The sequence below is a fragment of the Brachyhypopomus gauderio genome, chromosome 2, assembly GCF_052324685.1.
Source record: "Brachyhypopomus gauderio isolate BG-103 chromosome 2, BGAUD_0.2, whole genome shotgun sequence".
Classification (NCBI taxonomy): Eukaryota; Metazoa; Chordata; class Actinopteri; order Gymnotiformes; family Hypopomidae; genus Brachyhypopomus; species Brachyhypopomus gauderio.
In genome coordinates, this window is record NC_135212.1 from 5,069,606 (window position 1) to 5,092,420 (window position 22,815).

The window sequence follows — 22,815 nt, forward strand, 5'->3', positions numbered from 1 at the left end:
AAGTCTGTTTGGCTCACCAAACTTTGGCAGAGGCGGGGTCTTGGGCAGAGGCGGAGTCTTGAGCAGAGGCGGGGTCTCAGGAAGAGGCGGGGGTCTCAGGCAAAGGAGGTAATGCTTGTGATTGGTTGTGAGGAAAGGTGGCGAGCAGAAGAAGGGATGGGCGGCAGTCACATGACGGGGAGATGTGAAGGTGGGCGTGGGCTGTGGGTGGTGTGTGATTGGAGGCTGTGTGACAGGGGAGGACGCGGCTAAACCTCCTCGGGCGAGCCTCCCCTCCCCCCGCACCACCGTGACTGATGAACTGATTCCACTTTATGTCTTCATTTGCATGGAGCACCCCACACCCAGCCACGATGCGCGGGCGGAGGAGAGAGACAGAGAGAGAGGGAGGAGAGAGAGAGAGAGAGAGAAACAAAGAGAGGGGGAGGGAATGTGAGAGAGAGAAGGAGAAGATAAAGAAGGAGAGAGAGGCTGTGAACGAACGATAGAAAGAGTAGTAAGCAGCAGGCACAAAAATGGGAGAGAGAGAGAGAAAGAGAGAGAGAGAGAGAGACAGAGAGAGAGAGACAGAAAGGCATCAGATTGGACTTGGTCTGCTAATGCCAGTTAATATGATAATGCAGAAGGAGGCAGGGTGAGCTGCTTCTTGGCCCATATGCAGACCTCACCCATTAACTACCACACAGTACCACACACACACACTCACACATACACTCACACACACACACTCACACAAACACACACACTCACACGCAGACGCACACACACACTCACACACACTCACCTCACACACACACACACACACACACACTCACACTCACACACACACACACACACACACACACACTGACACACACATGCTCATTACTGTTCTTTTCTCGAGGATGTACAAGCTCACGCGCACACACATACCCACGCACGCACACGCTCACTCACACATACATGATTACCTTCATACACAAACCACACTTATTCTCGTTCCCCCCGCCCCCAGCAAATTGTGCAAGGGAGGTTGCCTGCAGGGTAATATCTGTCCACAGTGCTACAGCGCTTATATGAGCATCCTGGTGTTGTGTTTGTGCCTGGGTATTTTTGAACGCTTATATGAGCATCCTGGTGTTGTGTTTGTGCCTGGGTATTTTTGAAAGGTCGCCCCCTTGTGGACATCAGGGTGAGTCACATTTGAAATAACTCACTACGGGGGTTGGTGGAGGGGTGGGCTCTCCTCTCACAGGCTGAGATAATGAGCACGTGTGGGGGGGGGGGGCCGGGGCCTGGCGCCCGCAATGCTGAGCTAGTGCCAACAGGGGGCGCTGAGGGGAGCAATTTGCCCTCTATGCTGGGTTAGAAGAGCAGAGATGCACCCCGCAGATCTGGACGGTAGCCAGCGCTTAAAGTGAGGGGCCGACTGCCAGACCACTCCGTCCTACACACACATGTACTGGAGTGCACGCGCACACACACACACACACACACACGTCTCCATCGATGAGCGAGGTGAAGGTTGATCGAATGTCCGAGCGATAGGAAAGAAAGGCCCGGAAACAGCAGAGGCCGATTTTGCTCTGTGTGTGTGTGTGTGTGTGCCTAAATCACCCAGGATGGCTCCAATATCGCGGGACACGCGTCTCGGGCCCTGCAGGGTGTCCTGCATCAGCTGATCAGCTGGGAGCGTAACCTGGACGGTGGTGAAACAGCGAGGAGAGAGTCTCGCACGGCCTTCCGTACGAGTCTCATTTGGCATGCAGCAACGCTATTTGCATAAGTGGACGTGCTAAGAAAAGCTTTCACGGGCATTTCGGGGGAGGCATGCTTGAGTTTACACTCGAAATGGCCTTCTGAAGTGGGCTGGGGTCTTTTTAAGGCTCTGAAAGCAGCACAGCGTACCGGCGTTTGTTGACTGGCCATTTGCGGCGTTTCCAAATTTCATTTCCTCTTCTTGGAGCGGCGTGGAGGAGATTTTGGCCGGCGTCCTCCGCATCACACGTGCGCCTTCGCGAAGTCAGAAAAGGAACGGAATCGGGTTCACGTTTGCGTGATTTGCGAAGAACCAGATTCCCCCCTTCTCTTTCTGTGAAGCGCTCGCTTCTTAAAGCGGCGAGAGTGAGAGATGCAGAGGGCGGAGAGGGAGAGACGGGGAGAGAGAGAGAGAGAGAAACAGAGAGAGAAAGAGTTTGCAACGGGAGAGAGAAAACCGAGGGTGAGCACAAAAATTTCAGCGCATGGCATTCGCTAACGTTAGCTCCCTCCTCCGGTTCCAGCCCTCCCTCCCACACACACACACGCACACGCACACACACACACACACACCCACACACACACACTCTCATGCTCACTACACACATTGCCGAAAACACACCCTCATCCATAATTGATGCTTGCTTTGGGTCGATGCTGCAGTGTTTGGGACTACGGCTGCTGCTTGCTTTATGGAGGATAAAGGAGGCAACATGGTGGAGCAGGTATTTTTTCCCCCTCTTATTTTTGCTTACCAAGCGTCTTCCTGTAGTTTCTTTCTCTTTTTTTTACCTCCTCGTGTCCCTTTTGTGCTGCGGCTGCAGTCTAATGCGGGCGGTGCGGCTGCGTGTGTGTGTGTGTGTGTGTGTGTGTGTGTGTGTGTGTGTGTGTGCGTGCGTGTGTGTGTGTGTGTGTGTGTGTGAGAGAGAGAGTGAGAGGGTCTGAGAGCGCACATGTGCATATGTGTGGGAGAAAGAGAGTGGTGAAAGAAAGAGAGAGGGAGTGAGAGAGGGAGGGAGTGCGCATTAGAGAGAGGGAGCCCCCTTCTGATACTCTTTTCAGGCTGTCTTATCAGCAGCTGTTTTGCTTTCTTCCCTGCCTCTCTCACCCTCGTTCACCCCCCACCCCCAACCTACCCCACCTCCATCTCTCTCTTCCAGCCACCCTGTCGGCTCCGTTTCACGTTCGTCTCGGTGGCTGAAATTACAAATTTAGCAGCCAGCTGCAGCGGCAGTCATTTTCGCAGGGCCGGGGCCGCGTGGTTAAGCCCCGCCTCCTCTCCCCACCCTCACCCCAACCCCCCAGCCGGTGTGGAGCTCCGGAGCGGAGGCATCGGCGTGATTTTCAACTGCAGACGCTCCTGAAGCCGCAGGACCGTGGGCGAGAGAGCCGCTAGCCTCCCAAGAAGCCCCAGTGTGGCAGAAAGCTTTTCCTTTTGTGTCAGAATCAGCAGGCTGGTGTTCGAGGATTCGTGTACATGTCTGGCTTGGGCCGACGCAGACGGTCCTGCGTGACGTGTCCCTTTTGGACAAAAAAAAAGTAAAGCTTTTATTTTAAAGAGTTGATACGTTTAATAGTGCCATTAGAAAGAGAGCGGCAGTAGCTCCTTCTATCCCGCACTCGTGCATGCGGGATTCTAACTGGAAACTGTCCTGAAAAGCAGCTCGTCGGCGTGTGTTTTCGCTGCTCGTTTGTTCTGGAAGCGTCCGTCTGTGAGCCAGACGCCCAGACGCAGAGTCTAGCGGGCTGCCACGTGAAACACACTTCTCCAAATGTGGTTGTCATTAGGGTGGAGGCCAGAGGCTTCAGCCAAGCCTGCCTGCCCTCTCTGCCTACCCTGGCCAGCAGCTGTTTCACGGAGGCCTCCATCAGCTCCACCAGCTCCATCAGCTCCACCAGGGCCAGAGCAGTGGAGGCCCCGGGCTGTGGCAGCGGCACACAGTCGCCGTGGCGAGGCGCCCACCAGATCTCGTTCCTCTTGTTCCTCTTTTTTTTTCCCCCTATTTGTTCTTCCTTCACTTTCTTTCTTTTCCTCTTTGCCTTTCTTTTTGTTCTTTCATCACTTTGCTTTCATCTCGTCTTCTTTCCACGTATTGTCTTTATCACTTTTTTTTCTTTATCTTTTTTGTGTGGTCCCCCCCCCCCCTCCCCCCTCCCTCGGTGTCTTTGACACTTGTACTTAAAGAGTTTAACACCGCCAGATCGAATGATAGTCTAATTATTATGGCGTGAAGCGTCAGCATTTGAGTCTGGGGAAGGTGCTGTGGAAAGTGCTGCTGGTGTTAACTGCAAACAGTGGGGTGTGTGTAACATCTGCCTGCAGAGCAGCGGGGGGGCTTTATGTGCAGCCGTTTATAGAGTAGCACCTCGCCACGCCTGTGGGACCCGCCTCCCAACCACCGAGGGGAGGAGAGGGGAGGAGAAGGGAAGGGAGGAGAGAGGAGGAGAGGAGAGAGGAGGAGAGGAGAGGAGAGGGGAGGAGAGGAGAGAGGAGGGGAGGAGAGGAGAGGAGAGAGGGGAGGAGAGAGGAGAGAGGAGAGGAGAGGGGAGGAGAGGAGAGGAGAGAGGGGAGGAGAGGAGAGGGGAAGGGAGGAGAGAGGAGGAGAGGAGAGGGGAGGGGAGGAGAGAGGAGGAGAGGAGAGGGGAGGAGAAGGGAAGGGAGGAGAGAGGAGGAGAGGAGAGAGGAGGAGAGGAGAGGAGAGGAGAGGGGAGGAGAGAGGAGGGGAGGAGAGGAGAGGGGAAGGGAGGAGAGAGGAGGAGAGGAGAGGAGAGGGGAAGGGAGGAGAGAGGAGGAGAGGAGAGGGAGGAGAAGGGAAGGGAGGAGAGAGGAGGAGAGGAGAGAGGAGGGGAGGGGAGGAGAGGAGAGGGGAGGAGAGGAGAGAGGAGGGGAGGAGAGAGGAGGAGAGAGGGGAGGAGAGGAGGGAGGAGGGGAGCTTGTTTTGCCCTAAGAAGCTGTTTATATTATTAGAGTATGTTGTATTTCCATTTACAGCTGAACAGTGTTGGGTCTTACAAACACAGAGGCAGCATCAGTGCTGTGTGTGTGTGTGTGTGTGTGTGTGTGTGTGTGTGTGTGCGTGTGCGTGTGTGTGTGTGTGTGTGTGTGTGTCAGGTACTGGATCAAAAAATGCTTCCCCCGTCAAGGTTGAAAGATGCAAATGTCCGGACAATGATATCACAGTTGGGGGGGGGGGGTTTCTGCAGATTGATTTCCTTATGCACTAAGTTTTACACTAAGTGCACTGGTCTGCAGCAGTAATCTACTTTTGCAGAACCACACCGGCACAGGACGCAGCCTGGCTCGGTACCGCATCGACATCGGAGGAGGGGTTGAGCGGCGTTTCTTTCAAACGAGCATCGTATCTTATAGGAAATCTGCATAAAGCAATAAAGGACGCTGTCGGCGATTTGCACGCGCGGCACGTTTCACGGTGCAGTTCCACGGTGCCTCTGACCACGGGGCCACACGACCTGAGCCCAAAGTGGGGTTTTTTTTGTGTCACGCTAATGCGCTTTTGTTTGTTGACAGCGCACACGCTAACGTAGGACGATCGTGCCCGTTACGGCTCAGCGCGCAGAATGGAAATTTGCGGTGGATTTGCGTCCGTCCCAAGACGTCTCCGTGCCTAAGTGGATAATCCTGGTGCTTTGGCGTCGGCCGAGCGGGGCCTGATCGAATAAGAACGATCCGCTGGAGTTGAACTACAACTTGTGTGCGGAATACGTGCGTGTTCATTAGTTAGCGCTAGCGGTTGAATTCGATTCAGCCCCGAAGTTTGAGGTTGTTCGAGTTTGTGCGAGGCTTCCTTAGTGGCCCCGTAAGTCTCTCCTCTGCTGGTCGGGGACTGTGGGAAGGACTCCAGCAAGCAGTAGGCTTGAGAGAAGAAGAGAAAAAAAGGCCCTGAACCTCACAAGCTTCTGCTCCCATTGTGGACATATGTTGGCTTTTTCCAGCAGCTGGCCGGCTGGTCTGTCAGTGTGCTCCCGAGAACTTGAGAAGTGGTCTTCCTTACCTAAACGACGATCGGCGCCGTTATTCGCTCTGCTGTCCTCTGCGTGTCGCTCTAACCACCCTGCCCTCTCTCTCTCTCTCCCTCTCCCTCTGTAGGGTAATCAGGACACCCCAGCGCCCCCGGAACCCATGGCCCAACCGTACCCCTCAGCCCAGTTCGCCCCCGCCCAGAACGGCATCCCTGCCGAGTACCCGGCCTCTCACCCGCACCCGGGCCCGGACTACCCGGGACAGACTCCGGTGCCCGAGCACCCCCTGAACATGTACACCACGGCCCAGACGCACAGCGAGACCAGTGCAGACACCAGCGTACAGACGGTCTCCGGCACCGCCACAGTAAGATTCTGGCAGAGGACATATGCGCACACACGCCTAGCTACTCTGTCTCCAGCTATATCTGTTTGTCCATCTCTCTATCTGTCTTTCTCTCTTTCTTTACTTGCTTCGATGTCTCCTGAATATTGCTATCTCTCTCTCTCTCTCTCTCTCTCTCTCTCTCTCTCTCTCTCTCTCTCTCTCTCTCTCTCTTTCTCTAGCTTGGGGTTTGGAATTGAGTCGCTCCTTCAGATCTTCCCTTTCAGCGCGTCACTGCCTCATTCTGTTTGAATCTTTCATATGTTTTAGGGCATCGCCTTTAATAATTGAATGTCTTGGTGTTCATTCACTAACTGAAGTTCAAAGCCTTTCACAACTTTTGAAGGGAGGGAGGGAAAGTGCCCTTCAATATTTTTGGAACCATTTTCAAAGAACATCACTTCATCCAGCCTGCAGAGCACGTGAACGGAGGGGTGAAACTGCCTTGACCTCTTTGTAGGAGTTGTCGTTTTTTGGTTGAGTCATTAGTTGTTTGGTCGTTTTTTTTTCCCCCCCTAAAAAAACATGCAACCTAAAACTAGGTTTTTAAATGATTTGGGAGAGCAGAGATAACCTTCAATTCCCTGGTTTATATATATATATATATATATATATATATATATATATATATATATATATATATATATATATAGAGAGAGAGAGAGAGAGAGAGAGAAGGAAAATGTGATTTTTCTTCTGGCCATGGCAGGGACCAGATGTTTTTGTGTGCTCTACCTTTACGCTCACGGAGAAAGAGAAGGAGAAAGGGAGAGAAGGCACATCTGGAAAGACCATTACCCCTCCCCCCTCATTCCTCCCGCCCTCTCTCTCTCCCTCTCTTTCTCTCTCTCCCTCTCTCTACCTCTTTCCTTAACTCCCAGCCTGTAGGCCGCTGTCCAAAACTATGACCTCATCTGCATCGACTTGTTTTTAAAGTGATGGCATTTTTCTTCAGTTCTCCTTCTATCTATCACAGAGAGGGGATCCCGAAACGCCCCCCCCCCCCGGACTGTCGCACGCTGCCATGCTGTGACGTCAGACCTGTGACATGGCGCGTGTGTCCGTGAGCGCCGCTGTGCACGTGGCGTGCCTGGGTTGTGGCCCCGCCCCTCTGCATGCCACGCCCTTGCCCCGCCCAGGGTAGAGCCGGAGGGGCGTTTCCCTCGGGGAGCGCGGGCCTCTTCCGCTCACCCTACCGTGGGCGGGGCTTCGTGACAGGAAGGTCGGCGTGAATCTGAGGACCACGGAGGTCGGGTCACGCACTCACCCGCCGCGTTCCGTGCCAGAAGCACAATGACGATACGTTTGACGCTTCTGGCCGACTCACTGAGGCGGACCTTTTTAAAATTTTGCAGCTGTGAGTTCACACTGGATCTGCTGGATGCGTAGTGAGGAGCTCTCCTGGGGTGTGCAAGGGGGGGGGGGGGGCAAAGCAAACTTCCTGTACACCACTCTTTCGATTTGTCTCTCTTTTGTTGTTGACATTGAACAGGACGAGCAGTGAAAGCAGATCCGTGTTTCCCTTCTGTGCCCCGTGGATGAGTCGTTTGAGGCTCAAACACAAACAATGCATTATTCTTTATTATTGTCGCGTCTTTTTCCGCTATTTGTTTACGCTCACGTTTGAAACGGTCCACGGCGAGAGACGCAGATGGCATGCGTTATGAAGTGTCGGATGCCTGCGTGTTATATACACACAGACTGCATTTAAACTTGGCAGGCAGCCCAGGGTGGTTTGGGAATAGGGCGTATCCCTCTCTGTTTAACTAGGTTAAGTAGCCCTCTCTAGCAAAGACTCCAGGTCCTCTCGTTTCTTGCCTTGTTGAATATGACATGGCTAAAATATATATCTGATTCCTCTGTTGAGGATCACCTTACAGGAGCCCCCTAATTTGAAAGATTATGATTAAACAAAACGGGCTGATTGAGAGCAGTTTAATTAGCCACATTTCCATTCACCTCTCGGCCCTCTGGGAAGTGTAGTATTATAGCCCACTCCTGGCTTTGTGTGGCTGTTTTTTTTTCCTCATCCAGGGCTGCCATATGTGTCAGTGTATGAGGCCCTCTAGCTTCCCCAGTAGTGTGTGTGTGTGTGTGTGTGTGTGTGTGTGTGTGTGTGTGTGTGTGTGCGTATGCACGAACATCCCTGCCGCTGTTTGCCATTTAACGCCCAGTGTGAGATCAATGACTGGTAAACACTCTCAACTCCAGCATCCCCAATCAGTCATTGACTTGCTCTCGCGGGGCCGAAGGCGCGTCCTCACGGAGCAGCTGGCTTTATCTGAGCTCCCCTCTCTTTACCTCTACCCCTCCTTTCCGCACCACCGCCGCCACCGCTCTCCTCTTCCACTCGTCCGTCCGACCAGTTTTCCCGTCCTGCACCACTTTTCGATCGCGATTAGAAGGACCGTAGTCGTGGCGATGCGACCATTCGCAATGACGGTGGCTATGCAGTCCGTGGCTATCAGCGCCGGGAAGCGCCGCTAGATAGCGTCTCGCGAATCTGTCTGTGCCGAGCGAAAGCACTGTGGCCGGGAGCAGCTGCTCTGTGTGTCCAGTACCTCGCCCCAGTCGGTCCATGCGAATCTCCTCCCACTGCCCGAGCAGCCCGGCAGCCCCGCGGCAACACGAATGGACCGCGTTTCTTTGACCCAGTGGCACGCTCTTCCAGCACGACCCTGTGACGTCTTCCCCGGGGCCCGATCGATTAATTGATTTTGGAATCAATGAATCGAGCCATTATAGCCGCCGAGCGCACCGACTGTGAAATAAGATCTTTAGGCGGAGACGTGCGTCCGCGGCGCACGGCGGGTCTCGGGCGCAGAGTTACGCCGCCTTCCTCCCCGCTGTTTTATTGGAAGAGCCATAAAGCAGGGAACGCGTCTTTCCAATTATGATCCGCCGCTCATCTCTTCTGGAGGCGCGTCGTCATTAAAGCGCGCCTCGCACAGGCCTGGGGAAGGTGCAATTTTGCCAACGCAATAAAAAACCCGCACACATCTCGTCACTTTTACGTTCGACGGTTTACTGTGCCGCTTTGCCAGTAGATCTGCCTTTGCTCTTCAAGCTCTGCGTTCAGGAGTGGGCGTTCTTTTGTTTATGGCTTGTAATAACACACGACAGCATTTGTTTCACCTACCACCCCCCCCCCCCCCCCCCCCCCCGAAAGACCACTGGAGAAATTCTTCAAGCTTTCTCTCATTTTTTAAGCTGCTAGCCGTATGGCTTGGTGTGTATTCATTATGATGATGTGATATACATATTCAGATATTTATATACATATTCAGATAGGCAGTGAGTCTTTCATTCAGGCATGGCTATATGAGTGGCACTGTTGTGACTGTTGTCAGAATAGCCCAGAGCGATTTCTAAGATTGCACCACACACACACAGACACACGTATAAGGATTCAATTCCTCTACAGCTTGTTTTAATGCAGACATACATGTGTGTGAGGAAGACAGACAGCTCCGTGTTGGACGTTTGCAGCTGCGTCAGCTGAGTGGAAGAGAGAGACACTCTGAAGGATGACTTTGGCTTTCTCCAAGTTTTTAAAAAATGTCTCGGGGTGCTGCTTTAAGCTCCAGACCCACGCTTGCTTCTTCTTATGATGAAGCAGTACTAACAAAAATAAGCATATGCGTGTGACTGCACACACACACACACACACACACACCAAAAAAAGGCAAGCAGCAAAAATTCTTTCTCCAGTTAATGCTTGCATACGCACACACACACACACACACACACACACACACACACACACCCTTAAAAAGCAGCACACACAGCAGGCGCAGGGTTAGGCCCTCTCTTTTTGCTGGCATGGGTCCTGGCGAAAGGCAGATAGACACAGTGAGCTGGCCAGCAGTCCTGCGTGGCTCCAGAGAGGAGGAGGAGGAGGAGGAGAGAAAAGGAAGGAGAGAGAGAAAGAGAGAGAGGACAAAATAGGGAAGCAGCCATGTCACTTTTTACCCACAGGCTCCACAGGCAGGCTCCCTTGGCCCCAAACCCCTCACACACGCTGCCATAGTCACTCACTACTTCAAAAGGACGTGTATTTGTTTGTGTGTGTGTGTGTGTGTGTGTGTGTGTGTGTGTGTGTGTGTGTGTGTGTGTGTGTGTGTGTGTGTACACGTGAATGTGTGTGTGTACACGTGAGTGTTTGTGTGTGTGTGTGTGTGTGTGTGTGTGTGTGTGTGTGTGTGTGTGTGTGTGTGTGTGTGAGAGAAAGAGAGAGAGAGTGTGTGTGGATGTGCGTGTACATGCGTGTGTGTGCGTGTGTGCATGGTATGGTCTACATGTGTTTTTTCTTGTTTTAGCCTGTTAATGGGAAGCAGCATCAGTTGGTGAACACAAACTCCAGCACTTGTGTTCTTAAGATGGAGGTTCGGGCGGAGGCTTCTCAGGGCCGTGAGGAGGGCCAGGTGGAGAAGCCAGTGTGCTCACCCACCTCACTAGCAGCTCGGAAAATGACATCATCTGCCCATTGAAACACCACCCACTCAAACGTATTCCAATGGTAGAAAGAAAAGACTACTAAAAGACTGTAATGTACACTATATAACGTAGCATCCAACTAGATGTTTGCTTCTGTCTCTGATCCTCCGCTCTCTCTCTCTCTCTCTCTCTCTCTCTCTCTCTCTCTCTCTCTCTCTCTCTCTCTCTGTCCTGTTAGCAGACAGATGATGCAGCACAGACAGACAGCCAGCAACAGACACAGTCGTCCGACAGCACGGAAAACAAGACCCAACCCAAGCGGCTCCATGTCTCCAACATCCCTTTCAGGTTCAGAGATCCAGACCTCAGGCAAATGTTCGGCGTAAGTAGCCCCCCCCTCCCTCCCCACACCCAAACATCTCCCTGTCAGGTATCACAGCGCATCTGGGTTCTGCGCTCGAGGGTTACGCTCCTCTGACATCCTTTCACCATAGAAGATGTGAAGACTTATTTAGGGATGTTGGGGGGAGGGAGACTGGCCTGAGAATTCATCTGAAATGCAATGTTTTTGCCCCTGGATAAACTATCTAAGATGTGTTATGCTTGACATTCTGTAAAAATATAAGAAACATGAAATAAGAGGAAAGAAAAAAAGGATTTCTGTCACATGTGTGCTAGTTCCTGGACTAAAGCAAAACTAGCTTTCAAATAACAACCCGCCCTCTATAATGTATAGAAGTTTGATTTGGGTGGCCATCTTGACCAGGGGTTTGTAGTTTTAAGCTCTGTCACGTGTTCTGTTCTGTCACAAGTACAACCTGTTTGAACTTTGACCTGACACCTCTTAAACATGGAAAAGATCCTTGCCATTCTGATTCATATCTTTCTTTATTTTTTCAGCAATTTGGTAAAATCTTAGATGTTGAGATCATTTTTAATGAGAGAGGATCAAAGGTATGTATTAGCATTCTTCTGTGCATGGCTTTTCCCTCATATACTGAAATAAAATGCAATACCTTTATATAATAAAGTTATATTTATCTTTATTTATATTTATAATGTTATCTAAATGTATTTATAGTAAAAAATTGTGCTTTGTCCTACCAGACTTAGTCTTTGTAGTCATGTTATGTATGTCTGTAAACCTAAAAGCGCTACAGTGTTCAGTACTAAAATGTCCAGTACTAAAATGTTTAGTACTAAAAGAACTAGAGTTTGTATGTTTGATGTTAATGTGTCAGCTGTAGTCGGAGTAACATCTGTGTTGTATACACATCAGCTCCTGGAGTTCTTCTCTTAACCTCCAAGTTAAACACACTGACGCTTGGCGTTTCTGTGTTGTTCCCTTTATAATCACTTTCCTCTGAATTAGAGGCTGAACAGTTTAAAATAACATGTAATCTGATCTCTCCCTCTCCCTCTCCAAAGTACTAAGTTGAGTATGTTTAGTGTGGCATTAGGGAAAATCCCCTCACGACTCGCCAACCTGACAGGGTTTTTCACAGTGTTAGCAGTGCAGGGATCTTTAGCTGAACATGAAGGATGGTGGCCTGTTTCAGCGGGGGGCTGTAATAATGCATGCTAATGTATGCTAATGTATGCTAATGAGAGTCACAGGGCCCTTTGCTTTGTCGTTTGTCTTACCAATGTTTTGTTTTTTTTTTCTTGCCCAGTGATGATTAACAGCCTTTAATTTTTATCCCTTATGTTTTTAATTTCGTCTGTTACAAATTGTTAATAGTATCCATTGTTTTTTTGATTGTTTGGTTTGTTTAGGGTGTTAATATCTTGCCCAGGGGGCGGGGCGGAGGCGGGGTTTGGGGGTGGGGGGGTGTGGTTCCTGTGACTTCTCTTTGGGATGACGTTACATTTTTCTCATGTCTTCCGTAGAGGTTCTGCCCCGTTTGAAACACTGTTCACGCCGCGCTGCCTTAACGGTCGCCTTTCCCCCATCCCGCTGCTTGCGTGGCGCAGGGGGGCCGAGCCAAAGAGAACCAAAACAAACCCCCCCCCCCAAAACAAAACAGACCCGAGCAGCGGGGGAGGGGAGACGGCAGCAGTGGCAGTAGCCCGTAAGAGCGGAGCGACAGGCTTGAGCTGAAGGGGGCGCTCTCCTCCTCACTTTGAGTTGTGATTTGTGGTGTTGCGTTTGTGGGATTGACTGTGTTCTGTTGCTCCTGGGGGTGTGTGCTCTGACTGAATTAATGACGGCATGTTGTTCTCCTCCCCTCTCCCACCTGCATGCAGGGTTTTGGTTTCGTAACTTTCGAAAGTAGTGCCGATGCGGACAGGGCGAGGGAGAAATTACACGGCACGGTGGTAGAAGGCCGTAAAATAGAGGTGCATGTCACAAATATTTCCCTCCTCCAACGACTCCTTCCTTTTTCTCTCGCTCTCTGTTCTCTCTTTTGCTTTTGTTGATGTCCGTTTGGTTTTGTTCTTGCTTTCCCGGTGTTCCCGCTGCGTGATCTTCACTCATTCCACTGTGCCAGACGCATCACTCCTCTGTTCACGTGTGTGCCCCTCCCCCCCCGGCCCTACACTGGCTTTCACATCATCTTCTACACTCATTGAACTCTGACAGTTGTATCGCTGCAATAGTTATCGTCAGACCTGCAGTCGGTGTGTATGGTCGCCTCCGTCACCCGACTGGTTTTCGCTCAGGTTATCAATGGATCTTTTTTTAAGCATTTTTCTTATTTGTCTTATTTTTTGTTCCTCCGCCTTAACAACATTTGTTGTTTTAACGAGCCGACGGGCGAGGCGTGAGACACGGCGAAGCCCTGACAAGCCAACCCAGGGCCCCGTCGTTGGGCTCCGAGAACGCTGCCTAAGACCCCTACGGCCTATGACCCCTACGGCCTATGACCCCTACGGCCTAAGGTCCCCAGCCTGCGTGTTCTCATCTCTGACTCCACTCGTTTCACATGGCAGGACAGAGCAAAACAATCTGACCAAAAATAATAGAACAGAAAACATTATTTTTATGTTAGAAACTTAAGAGAGAAACTGCATAATGCAACTGTGAGGAAGCAATGAGTAATGTTGCCGCACGATTCCAACTCAACACTGTCTCCACTTTTAAGGCCTTTCTCTCTTACTCTCTCTCTCTCTCTCTCTCTTTCGCATTTGGTTTTATTTCTTTGTATATTCCGTTATTTTTTAATTCCGATATGACGTGGTGTCACCTTTAGTAAGATATTGAATATTTTGCTTCTCATCCCCCCCTCCTTCTCCTGCGGTAGCTTGTAGAGCCCTCACCAAACTCTCAGTAACCATGGTAGCAATACACACACACGTGGGGCGATGGTTCCGAATGGTAAGTGCAGAGATCCATCTGCCATCTCACGTACTCCGCGCTGAAACCACGTGACCTTTCTTTTGACTTGTTATTGAGTTCCTTGATGCTATTTTTTTTTCTCTTGGTACACGTGTACTTGAGTGTACATTTAGATGCGTGAGAGGCACTGATTGAACTGGACTGACCTGTGCACATCTTACTCAGATCGATAACTTCCATTATTATGTGTTAAACAGTGCACCCTGTTTTGTTTTGTTTTTTTTTTTTTGTCCTTTTGTTAGTTGGCATTCGAGCTGGAATGAGTTTCTTGGTTTCCCTTTTCCTTTCTTCGTTTTCTTCGTTTTCCTGGCGATGGAACGAAAGGCTCTTGGCCTGACTGTCTGAATGCTAGATGTTGTTTTTGTTTGTTTCTGTTGTTTATTTTGTTTGTTTTCCCCCCCCTATGGGACCTACTCTCGAGGTTGTTGCACAATGCCTAACATGTCTATCCTTCGTCTTTTCTTTCTTTCCATTGGGACATTTCCTGGTCCTTTCTCCCTTTCCACTGCATGCCCACTCATGTAAAATGGGTGTTTAATTGAGTGTTTTGTTTGAGTGTTTTGTTTGAGTGCATTTTGTGTGTTTCTTGCCACGTTTTCTTTCAACTTGATCATAACTCTAATATCGCATGCTGACAGATTTCTTAAAATGAAACTCTTGTACATTTTTTCCATCTGCTTTGTATGTCCTTTCTTAAGTACTGATGAGTGTGATTTCTTTAAGTCCACTCCGTAACAACAACTGTAATTACTATAATCGTAAACACACCGTAATGCATGCAAACAACTTTGGGATATTTTAAAAATATTTGACTCTGCCTTGTTAGCATCTTTCGCACTAACTTCGCCTTCTTTGTGCTCAGGTTAACAATGCGACAGCACGGGTAATGACAAACAAGAAGACAGTCAACCCATATGCAAACGGTAAGTCTCCTCACATCTATCATCACGAGCGACCGGCATGCCTCCTTTCAGCGATGTGAGATAAATTGTTCCTGCCCGTGTGTGTTCTCCGCCCACGCGGTTCGTGTCTGATTCACCCGCTTCCTTAGATGAAGCAGGCCGTGTAAATCGTGCGTGGCCGTGGACAACCGTAAATAACGGGGGGCTCCAGTTGTGGGATTGATCTGTACCAGTGGGACAGGTCTTTTGACTTAAGTCGAATGTTCAGGCGGTAGTGACTGGTACCGCTAACCTTTTATCTTTTCTTCCGTCTGCCCTAACATTAGCATGGTTATCCTCTCCACTTTTTAAAATAAAAGTCACTACAGTATAAGTTATTGTGAAACGTTGAACCCTAACCCTAGGTTTGCTTTATGTAAATCATATACTGAGACTAAGATACATTTACTGTATCCATTGTGACAAAGGTTTCAATGTCACAAAGTAAATGTCCAAAATCCATGTATACTGTAAGCTGAATGTCCTGCGCTTCCATTAGAGATCCACCAGCTTAATTCCCATAATCATCCTTAAATACAAAGAGACATTCTGTTTGTAAGATGAAAGAAGCAGCCATTTCCTGACTGTTTTGGGGGGAAAAGGAAAGAAAGAACGACAAAAAGTTTAAATGGAAAGACGGAGACCAAGTTGACCCTTGAGGAACCCTTGTTATCCTCTTTTCGGCTGCCGTCAGTGGACCATTGGTGAGGGGCGGAGTCTGAGAGAGCTCAGCCAGCCCACTCCCCTGTCGTCTGATTGGCCATGGTTCAGCCCCGCCCACTCCCATTTACGAACTAGTGTATCCAGGGAGGTCTGTCACTCAAAATGTACCCACGCACCTTCTCTGCTTCTCCACTTCCTTTTAGGCTGGAAGTTAAATCCTGTCGTGGGTGCAGTCTACAGCCCAGAATTCTATGCAGGTAGGTGTAGACTACATCACTCTTTCCTGCTTATCATTGTGTTGTTTTTATTTTGCCTTCTGCTCTCTGGTCAGCTGGTCGTACCATATGGTTATGAAACTGGCTTCAACTCGGGAGACGCAGGTACCAGATGAACCGTCACGATGTATATCTGCCCACATTTAGTGTCTGTTAGCTGAGGGGGCAGTAGAATGTTCTCTTTCAGATGGGGGGGGGCTGTTCTTCTCGCTGTGGGATGTGTCTGAGGAGGATCACACCTCCGCTGTAGTGTTGCATCACTGTGGTGTTTCTGATTCTGGAGTGTTTTGGTTCTTTCTGCCCTCACACACCTGATTCAACTCATCAGCGAATGATCTTGAGCTAATTTGACTGTGTCAGAGCAATAAAATCACCAAACATGGCAGCGCAGGGTTCATTAGGTCTACGAGTGGGATACACTGCTTTAAAGAACATGCTAACTACTGCTGGAAAAATGCAAAACTTGCATAATAAAATGGGTTTGCATTTAACTACGGCATTACCTGGGAGTTACTAAAGAAAAAGTATCTGTGAAGGCTTCGAGGAGTTGGAAATGTATAAAGTTAATCTGCAGCCTTTTCTAGCATAGCGTCTGTAGGCAGAGCCTTCAGTCACTACAGGAACAGGGTGTCTCACAGCACGCAACCATGGAAATATGGACCACCCTACCAGTAGGGGGCCATCATCTTGCATTGGCCCGCTGTGGTCCTGCTCTCATTTTACTGGCTATCAAACAGTGTGGGCGGGGCTCAAAGAATGCAGCCTCCGCCTCTTTTATCTGTTCTGCCTTAAAATGCTATTATATACTAATTGGTCTGCTGTAGGACAGCATGGAAAGGCAAACCTGGGATGTCAGCGAAAACTAAATGGTCTCTCATCGGGGTGTCAAAGGCGCTGAGATATGTTTTGTAAATTAAAATCAATATTTTCCATTTCTCCAGTCGTTTGCCTAATTCGGTGCACTTTTGGTTAATTATGAAATGGCTCAAAATCGATTGGCTTTCGCCTCACCTTTCAGCGTTTTCGTGCAGCACACACCACATGATAGCAGACGTACACGACCCGTAGACACTTCGTCTGCGTTTTTTTCCGTCTTTGTTATTGTTTGTTTTTGTTTAGTTTTTTTTTTCTTTCCGTGTCTTCATTCCAATTACTGTGTCATTAATACACAATAATAGTGTTGGTGCTGTACAATGTTTGGAATCACTTTGTTTGGCTAAGCGCTAAAGATAGCCGTTGGCTGCTCGCCCCACGGAAGCTGGCAGACGCTGTATGGGCTGGTGCGCTCACTGCACAGGCACCGCCCTGTTCGGGCCGCACACGAACCTGAGCCGGACCGAACAAATAAAAATGTACCGCCTGGCCACGCCCGTCTCTGTTTCACACGCAGTCCTTCAACCTGCCGAGCCCCTTTACTGTTGAACAAGGGCCCAGAGGCTTGGCACCGTGAACCAGCACACAGCCCAGGGGCGGAGCCTACCCCTTCACCGAGCCTCGGGTGCACAGTAGCGCCCCTTATGGCGTGGAGGGTGCGTGGAAGTGCAGCGAGATGCCAGGTCTCTACTCACCCACCGCTGTGATCTCCAATTAAGTGCTTCGTCTGAGCTGCCACTTGAAAATGAGCCCCGTGCTGCTTTGCGCCCTGCTACAAACGCAGCGCGGCTCAAAATGAAGGCGTATAGGACATTTTTGAACAGGTGAATCTGGGTCGACGCCCATAATGAGCAAGCCAGAGGTGACAGTGGCAAGGAGAAACTTCCTAAGCACTGGAGATAGAAATCTCGAGAAGAACCAAGACTCGAAAGGGCAATCCATCATCATCCGCTTGACGCTCGACGGCAGACGACGATCGCAAAATGAGCGAAGCTTCAAAGTAAGTGAAGAGCCGGCTAATGAAATATACAACAAAGGATAAAGATGCCGAGTGAGTGTGATCGTTAGGCAGAAACATTCACATTACTTAGTGACAAGCCATGAGTGCATCTACGCCGAATCTGCGCAGGAAGCGTCTGTCGTCAGGGGTAAGACGAGGCAGGTTTGTTTATAGAGCACCTTTCATACACAGTGGCAATTCCACGTTGAGGAAGGAGGTGGGGATAACGTTTCTAACGCTCTGTGTGTATCAGCCCATAAGGCCCATGCTGCTGGTTCCAGGGTGGACACACAGGAGTGCGGAACAGTGAGGGTGAAGTATACGTCAGCAGCGAACCACGCAGCAGGGCCAGTGGTGCAGCCCGGCAGAGATAAAACAAAAACCACAGAGCTAACTCTGTTTGGAAGTAACTGGGCAAAAATGCGATTAACAGAGCAGCAGCGACGTCCGCAGGGAAATGGAAGACCATTCGGTCCACACGTGCACTTTCTGATCCTCTCGTCTGTCCCGCACATGGGGTCAAGAGGCCACGGTCCCGAGAAATGGAATGCACCGGTGCGTGACCCTACAGCACAGTGTACACCGCTCTCTGACACGACCTCTGTAGAGCGGCGTTCTGAATGTCCCGTAGAATGCGATGAGTCAGAGCGGTGGCAGGACCTCGGGGTCCAGGGTACCGAGCATGTTGTTTGCATCATCCCCCCCTCAGACCCGTGACTGAAACGATGAGAAGTTGGCCGGGTGATGATCTGCGGCTGAGGTTTTCGAGGGACAGAGATGAGCGCTCGTTCAAACCGCGTTGTGCGGTCACAAATGGTCCGTCATTCTTTCGTTCGTTGCTGTGGCGGTTTGTTTCGCTTTAACAAAGTCCGAGCTGGACGTCGGCCGCTCCGCTTCTGTGCTTTTTCAACACTGACCATTGAAATCCCTGACCTGATATGCGCGCGCCGCGTTCGGCTAAGTCGCTCATTGTTAGCGCGCAAAACTAGCGACAAGAAACAGCGACAGAAAGCAGACGGAAAGCGCGCGCGCGACCTGCCGCTGAAGTGGACTTTCTCTGCCCAGATATGCTATCACAGTGGACCGCGTGCAGCCCGTCGAGAGTGGTGACTGTACCAGCTGAAGGTGTACTGCCCGCCTGTTAATGCAGGTGGGCCAGAACAATAGAGAATGACCCTGACACGTGTAAGGAGATGATTAAAACACGTACATTCATTAAGTCCCTTTTCTGTAAATGCTTCGGAGAGGTGGGCTCACTTTGAGATAAAACGCCATTTGGATTACAGAGCTGCTAATGACAGAAGGGGGGGGGGGGGGGGGGGGGGGGGTTTGTGTTACCTCGGATAGGTCCTATTGTCTTGGGCTCTGCACGCAAATTACACTCAGCCATCAACAACAACAAAAAAGGCTCTTTCAAATTTCATTTTTTTATACTCTGACATTTCTCATTTTACATCCTCATCTTTATGCAAATCCATGTAGCGCTGCTGATGTTTTATCTGGAATGTACACCCTTATTCATCAGCACGCTGTGGCGCGTGCCTGTCTGTGTTCTCTCCGTCCTCCCCGACACGCGTTCCGCATCATTTCGTCCACCGTGTGGTAAGACTGGTGGGGGACAACGGGGAGCCCCGCCCTCCCTCAGGCTCCGCCCTCCATCTCCCCTCCCCCCTGCTCCGTTCGATGGCGACGAGGGCCGCGCCGTGAGGCGGTTGTGCGCCTTTACGGCCTCCGTGAGAAGGCTGTCTCCCGTCAGCGTGAGCATCTGTTCTGGAGTAGCAGTCCTCTCCGTAATAAACCCCCCCACCCCGACGCCACACGGTCGTTTCTCATTCAGACCATGACTACTGCACCACTCTGTCATTCTGCCTCTGCTACTCTCTCTTTCACTCTCTCCCTCTCTCTCTCTCTCTCTCTCTTGCTCTTTTTCCCTCTTTCCCATCTTTCTTTCACCCTCAGCTTCTCCCTCATTCTCTCTCTCTTTCTTGCTCTCCCCCCTCCACAAACCCTTCGCCATTCTAAATGAAAGAGCATAATCTAAGTTGTTTATCCTGTAAATATTCATGCTAAATATATTGCACGTTTATTTTCCTCCACACCCCATTCTACATATCAAAGAGAAACGATTCCAAACATGCAAACGTGTACACGGCATATTTCAAACATGGCTGTCATTCGGCTCGTCTCTGATGTAGTGAAAAGAGAGGCTAGTAACCACGTTCCCTGTCTCGCGCTCCAGTGCCGTAACCCTAGCCCCAAAGTCACCATGGGGTTAGTGAGGTGACGAAAGGATGAAATGGAACAATTATCATGCTCACCTTTTACCACAGGCTCATAGTTCTGGCTTTCACATTTCCATAAGCCAAATGAAAGATTCTGTGTTTCTATTACAGTTTTATTAGATAATAAAAAAAAAAAAAAGAAACGAGTTGGAATAGAAGATTGGCACATTGCCTCCATCTCCAAGATCTGCTCCACCTTCCATCTCCACTATCATTGGCCTGTTAAGATGGATGAAGACGTGCTTTGTCTCTCTGGGAGCCCACCGGGCCACCTGCACATACGCTGGGCACCCGTCATACGAGGTCCTGCCCAGTGAGGAACACACACGGCTGTGAAGGGTTTTCTCTCAGCATACGTGGTGGTTTGACCTCACTGAATTACAAAGCGCAGTCACACCTTTCCTGCCAGACCCTCATTTACTGTGTTGTTGCTTAGGCTACTGGGTTTGTTTGTATACTAATAATGACCATCCATTTTGGAGAGTCTTTGCCCTTTAGCTTCCAAATATTTTAATGCAGTAGTAATTGTATCTAGCACTTGTGTGTGTGTGTGTGTGAGAGAGAGAAAGAGAGAGAGAGAGATGGAGACACATAGATACATACACTGAATGGCTGCCTTGAGACACCCAGCTAGTGGTGCATAGGGTCTCCTTTGGTCTTCATAACGATAACAATTTATGACCTGGATTCCACTAGATGTTCAAGTCGTTCTGCAAAATCCTCTGACCATGCAGACAAGACAGGTTCTCACAGTAGCTGTAAATGAGATGGTAGTACTGACTCTGAACATCGCGTCCCATTTTGTCCCAGAGATGCTGTGCAGGATTACGGTCTGGACACTGTAGAGTCCAGGGAAGCAGGAGAAACTCTCTGTTATGTTCCTGGAACCAGTTACAACCCTTGTGGCAGGGTGCGGCGTCTTGCTGCAAGAGTCCTTCTGCCGTAGGGTAAACAGCTGCCCTGGGAGGGGACAGTTGGTCGGCCACAGTGCTTAAGTAAGCCCTACTGTCCACATGTCCATCCACAGCGATAGTTCGTCCACTGTTCGACGATCCAGTTTGAGTGCCCTTTTGCCCCACTGGAGTTCTTGCCTTTCTGTTTTTCCTCAGACAGCGGTGGCACCCTCTCGGGTCACCTGCTAGCCGCGTGCTAAGGAAGTGGCTAGCTCTTAGCCACAGTGCTAGTGGCAGCAGCCCTGGTTCTGGCCGCAGTTAGCTTGGCCATGCGCCACCTGCTGGTCAGAATGATTCCTGACATCCTCGTCTGACCCCTTTTGTCAAGGGGTCGCCTACGTACACAGAATACCCCCCCTGTTACTCCTTCAGCATCTCAGGATACTCAACACCGCTTGGCAGCTTTTGAAACCCTGTCTCAAAGTCTCTCACATCACTCGGTTCTCCCATTCTAATGTGGATTTATGACGAAACCAGGGAAGCTCCAATCACGAAAGAGCGGAAGTCTCTAATAAAATGGCCATTTTGTGTATAATTCCATATATATATATATATATATATATATATATATATATATATATATATATATATATATATATCATATATTTGCAGATTTGTAGATGCATGCATTTACAGTGTCAATTTGCTGCCTGACTCCTCTGTGTGTGTGTGTGTGTGTGTGTGTGTGTGTGTGTGTGTGTGTGTGTGTGTGTGTGTGTGTGTGTGTGTGTGTGTGTGTGTGTGTGATGCCCAGTGCCCGGTTTCCCATACCCAGCTGCCACAGCGGCAGCAGCGTACAGAGGGGCACACTTAAGAGGAAGAGGACGCACGGTGTACAACACGTTCCGCGCAGCCGCTCCCCCACCACACATCCCCGCATACGGAGGGTGAGTGTCCACACACACACACACACACCTCGGGCCCAGCTCGCTCTCTGGACACATGGAGGTCCACAGCGGTGCTCTGTCACGCTGGCCTTCCGTATCGTCCGTGGCGTAGAAACCCCAGCAGAGCAGAGCGTGAGGTCTGCCGGTCACTCACCGAGCCTCCCTGCTATCTCGCAAGTGGCAGAATCCATTACAGAGACACACGCCACACTTCAGATTGTTTTCAGTATAATAGAGTTACGGTATATGAGAGATATAGCTTGAATCACTCGTTTGAACTCGTCGCCGTTCATGAGAGGTGGAGCCGGTCTGGGATTAGATCATTTCCGCTCTGTGGAAGCCTCCAACCCGACAGGGACCCTGAAAACATACGACAGGCGCTAAATCAATAATATGTTTAACGATCAATATGAGTTCGAACAAGCTGCAAGCGTAAACATATGCTGCCGGAAGACATAAACCCCCTAATTCAATTTAAAGGTGTTTAAAAAAAAAAACCTCCATCCCCCCTGATTAAATATTGCTCTGTAATTACGCCGTGATATGTTTTTCAGTACCTGTTTTAATTCTCATTAAGCGTCTTCCTTACAGCAAAACAGTTTAATGTGAGTGCCATCTTTCTAAATGGATCAATCTAAATGAGACATTGTGTTTTTGAGTGTTCATCCAGGCTCCTTTATGGATCTTCATGGGTTATATTTATTACTGCCCCATTGTAATAAGTGGTCTACTCTTACTACACTTCTCACTCCGAAGACACGCCTCTTTCCTAGAAGATTGTATAGTAATGTGATTTTTTTTGTGTGTGCGTGTGTGTGCTATTTGTCTCTTTGCGTGTGCGTCTCTCCAGCGTCGTGTACCAGGACGGATTTTATGGTGCAGATATTTATGTAAGTATGAAACGGCGAGCGTGCCGTCTTTGAACGTGCCCACAGCCCAGCCACCCTGTTCGGGCCGAGCATGCCGCCTTGAGCTGTCGCGAGATTGGCTGGCTGAGACTTGCATGTGACCCCGCCCACACCTCATGTCTTATTCAGGCCTTATCGACTGCATCCTAATTT

At 49.9% G+C, this 22,815-nt stretch overlaps 1 protein-coding gene across 8 annotated transcripts in view; it reads left to right on the top strand.

Moving 5' to 3' along the window:
* Positions 1-22,815, top strand: part of rbfox1 (RNA binding fox-1 homolog 1) — a 201,268-nt gene that overhangs the window by 163,944 nt on the left and 14,509 nt on the right. For 5 of the 8 annotated variants that reach the window (XM_076983420.1, XM_076983398.1, XM_076983389.1 and 2 more), the window contains 8 exons: positions 5,846-6,085; positions 10,779-10,922; positions 11,441-11,494; positions 12,788-12,880; positions 14,743-14,803; positions 15,688-15,741; positions 21,622-21,754; positions 22,605-22,644. In XM_076983420.1, coding sequence (XP_076839535.1) covers positions 5,846-6,085; positions 10,779-10,922; positions 11,441-11,494; positions 12,788-12,880; positions 14,743-14,803; positions 15,688-15,741; positions 21,622-21,754; positions 22,605-22,644 — 819 coding nt within the window. Of the gene's footprint in view, positions 1-2,258; positions 2,463-5,845; positions 6,086-10,778; positions 10,923-11,440; positions 11,495-12,787; positions 12,881-14,742; positions 14,804-15,687; positions 15,742-21,621; positions 21,755-22,604; positions 22,645-22,815 lie in introns of those variants that run through there. The other 3 variants (XM_076983384.1, XM_076983379.1, XM_076983406.1) reach the window with 3 other exon arrangements.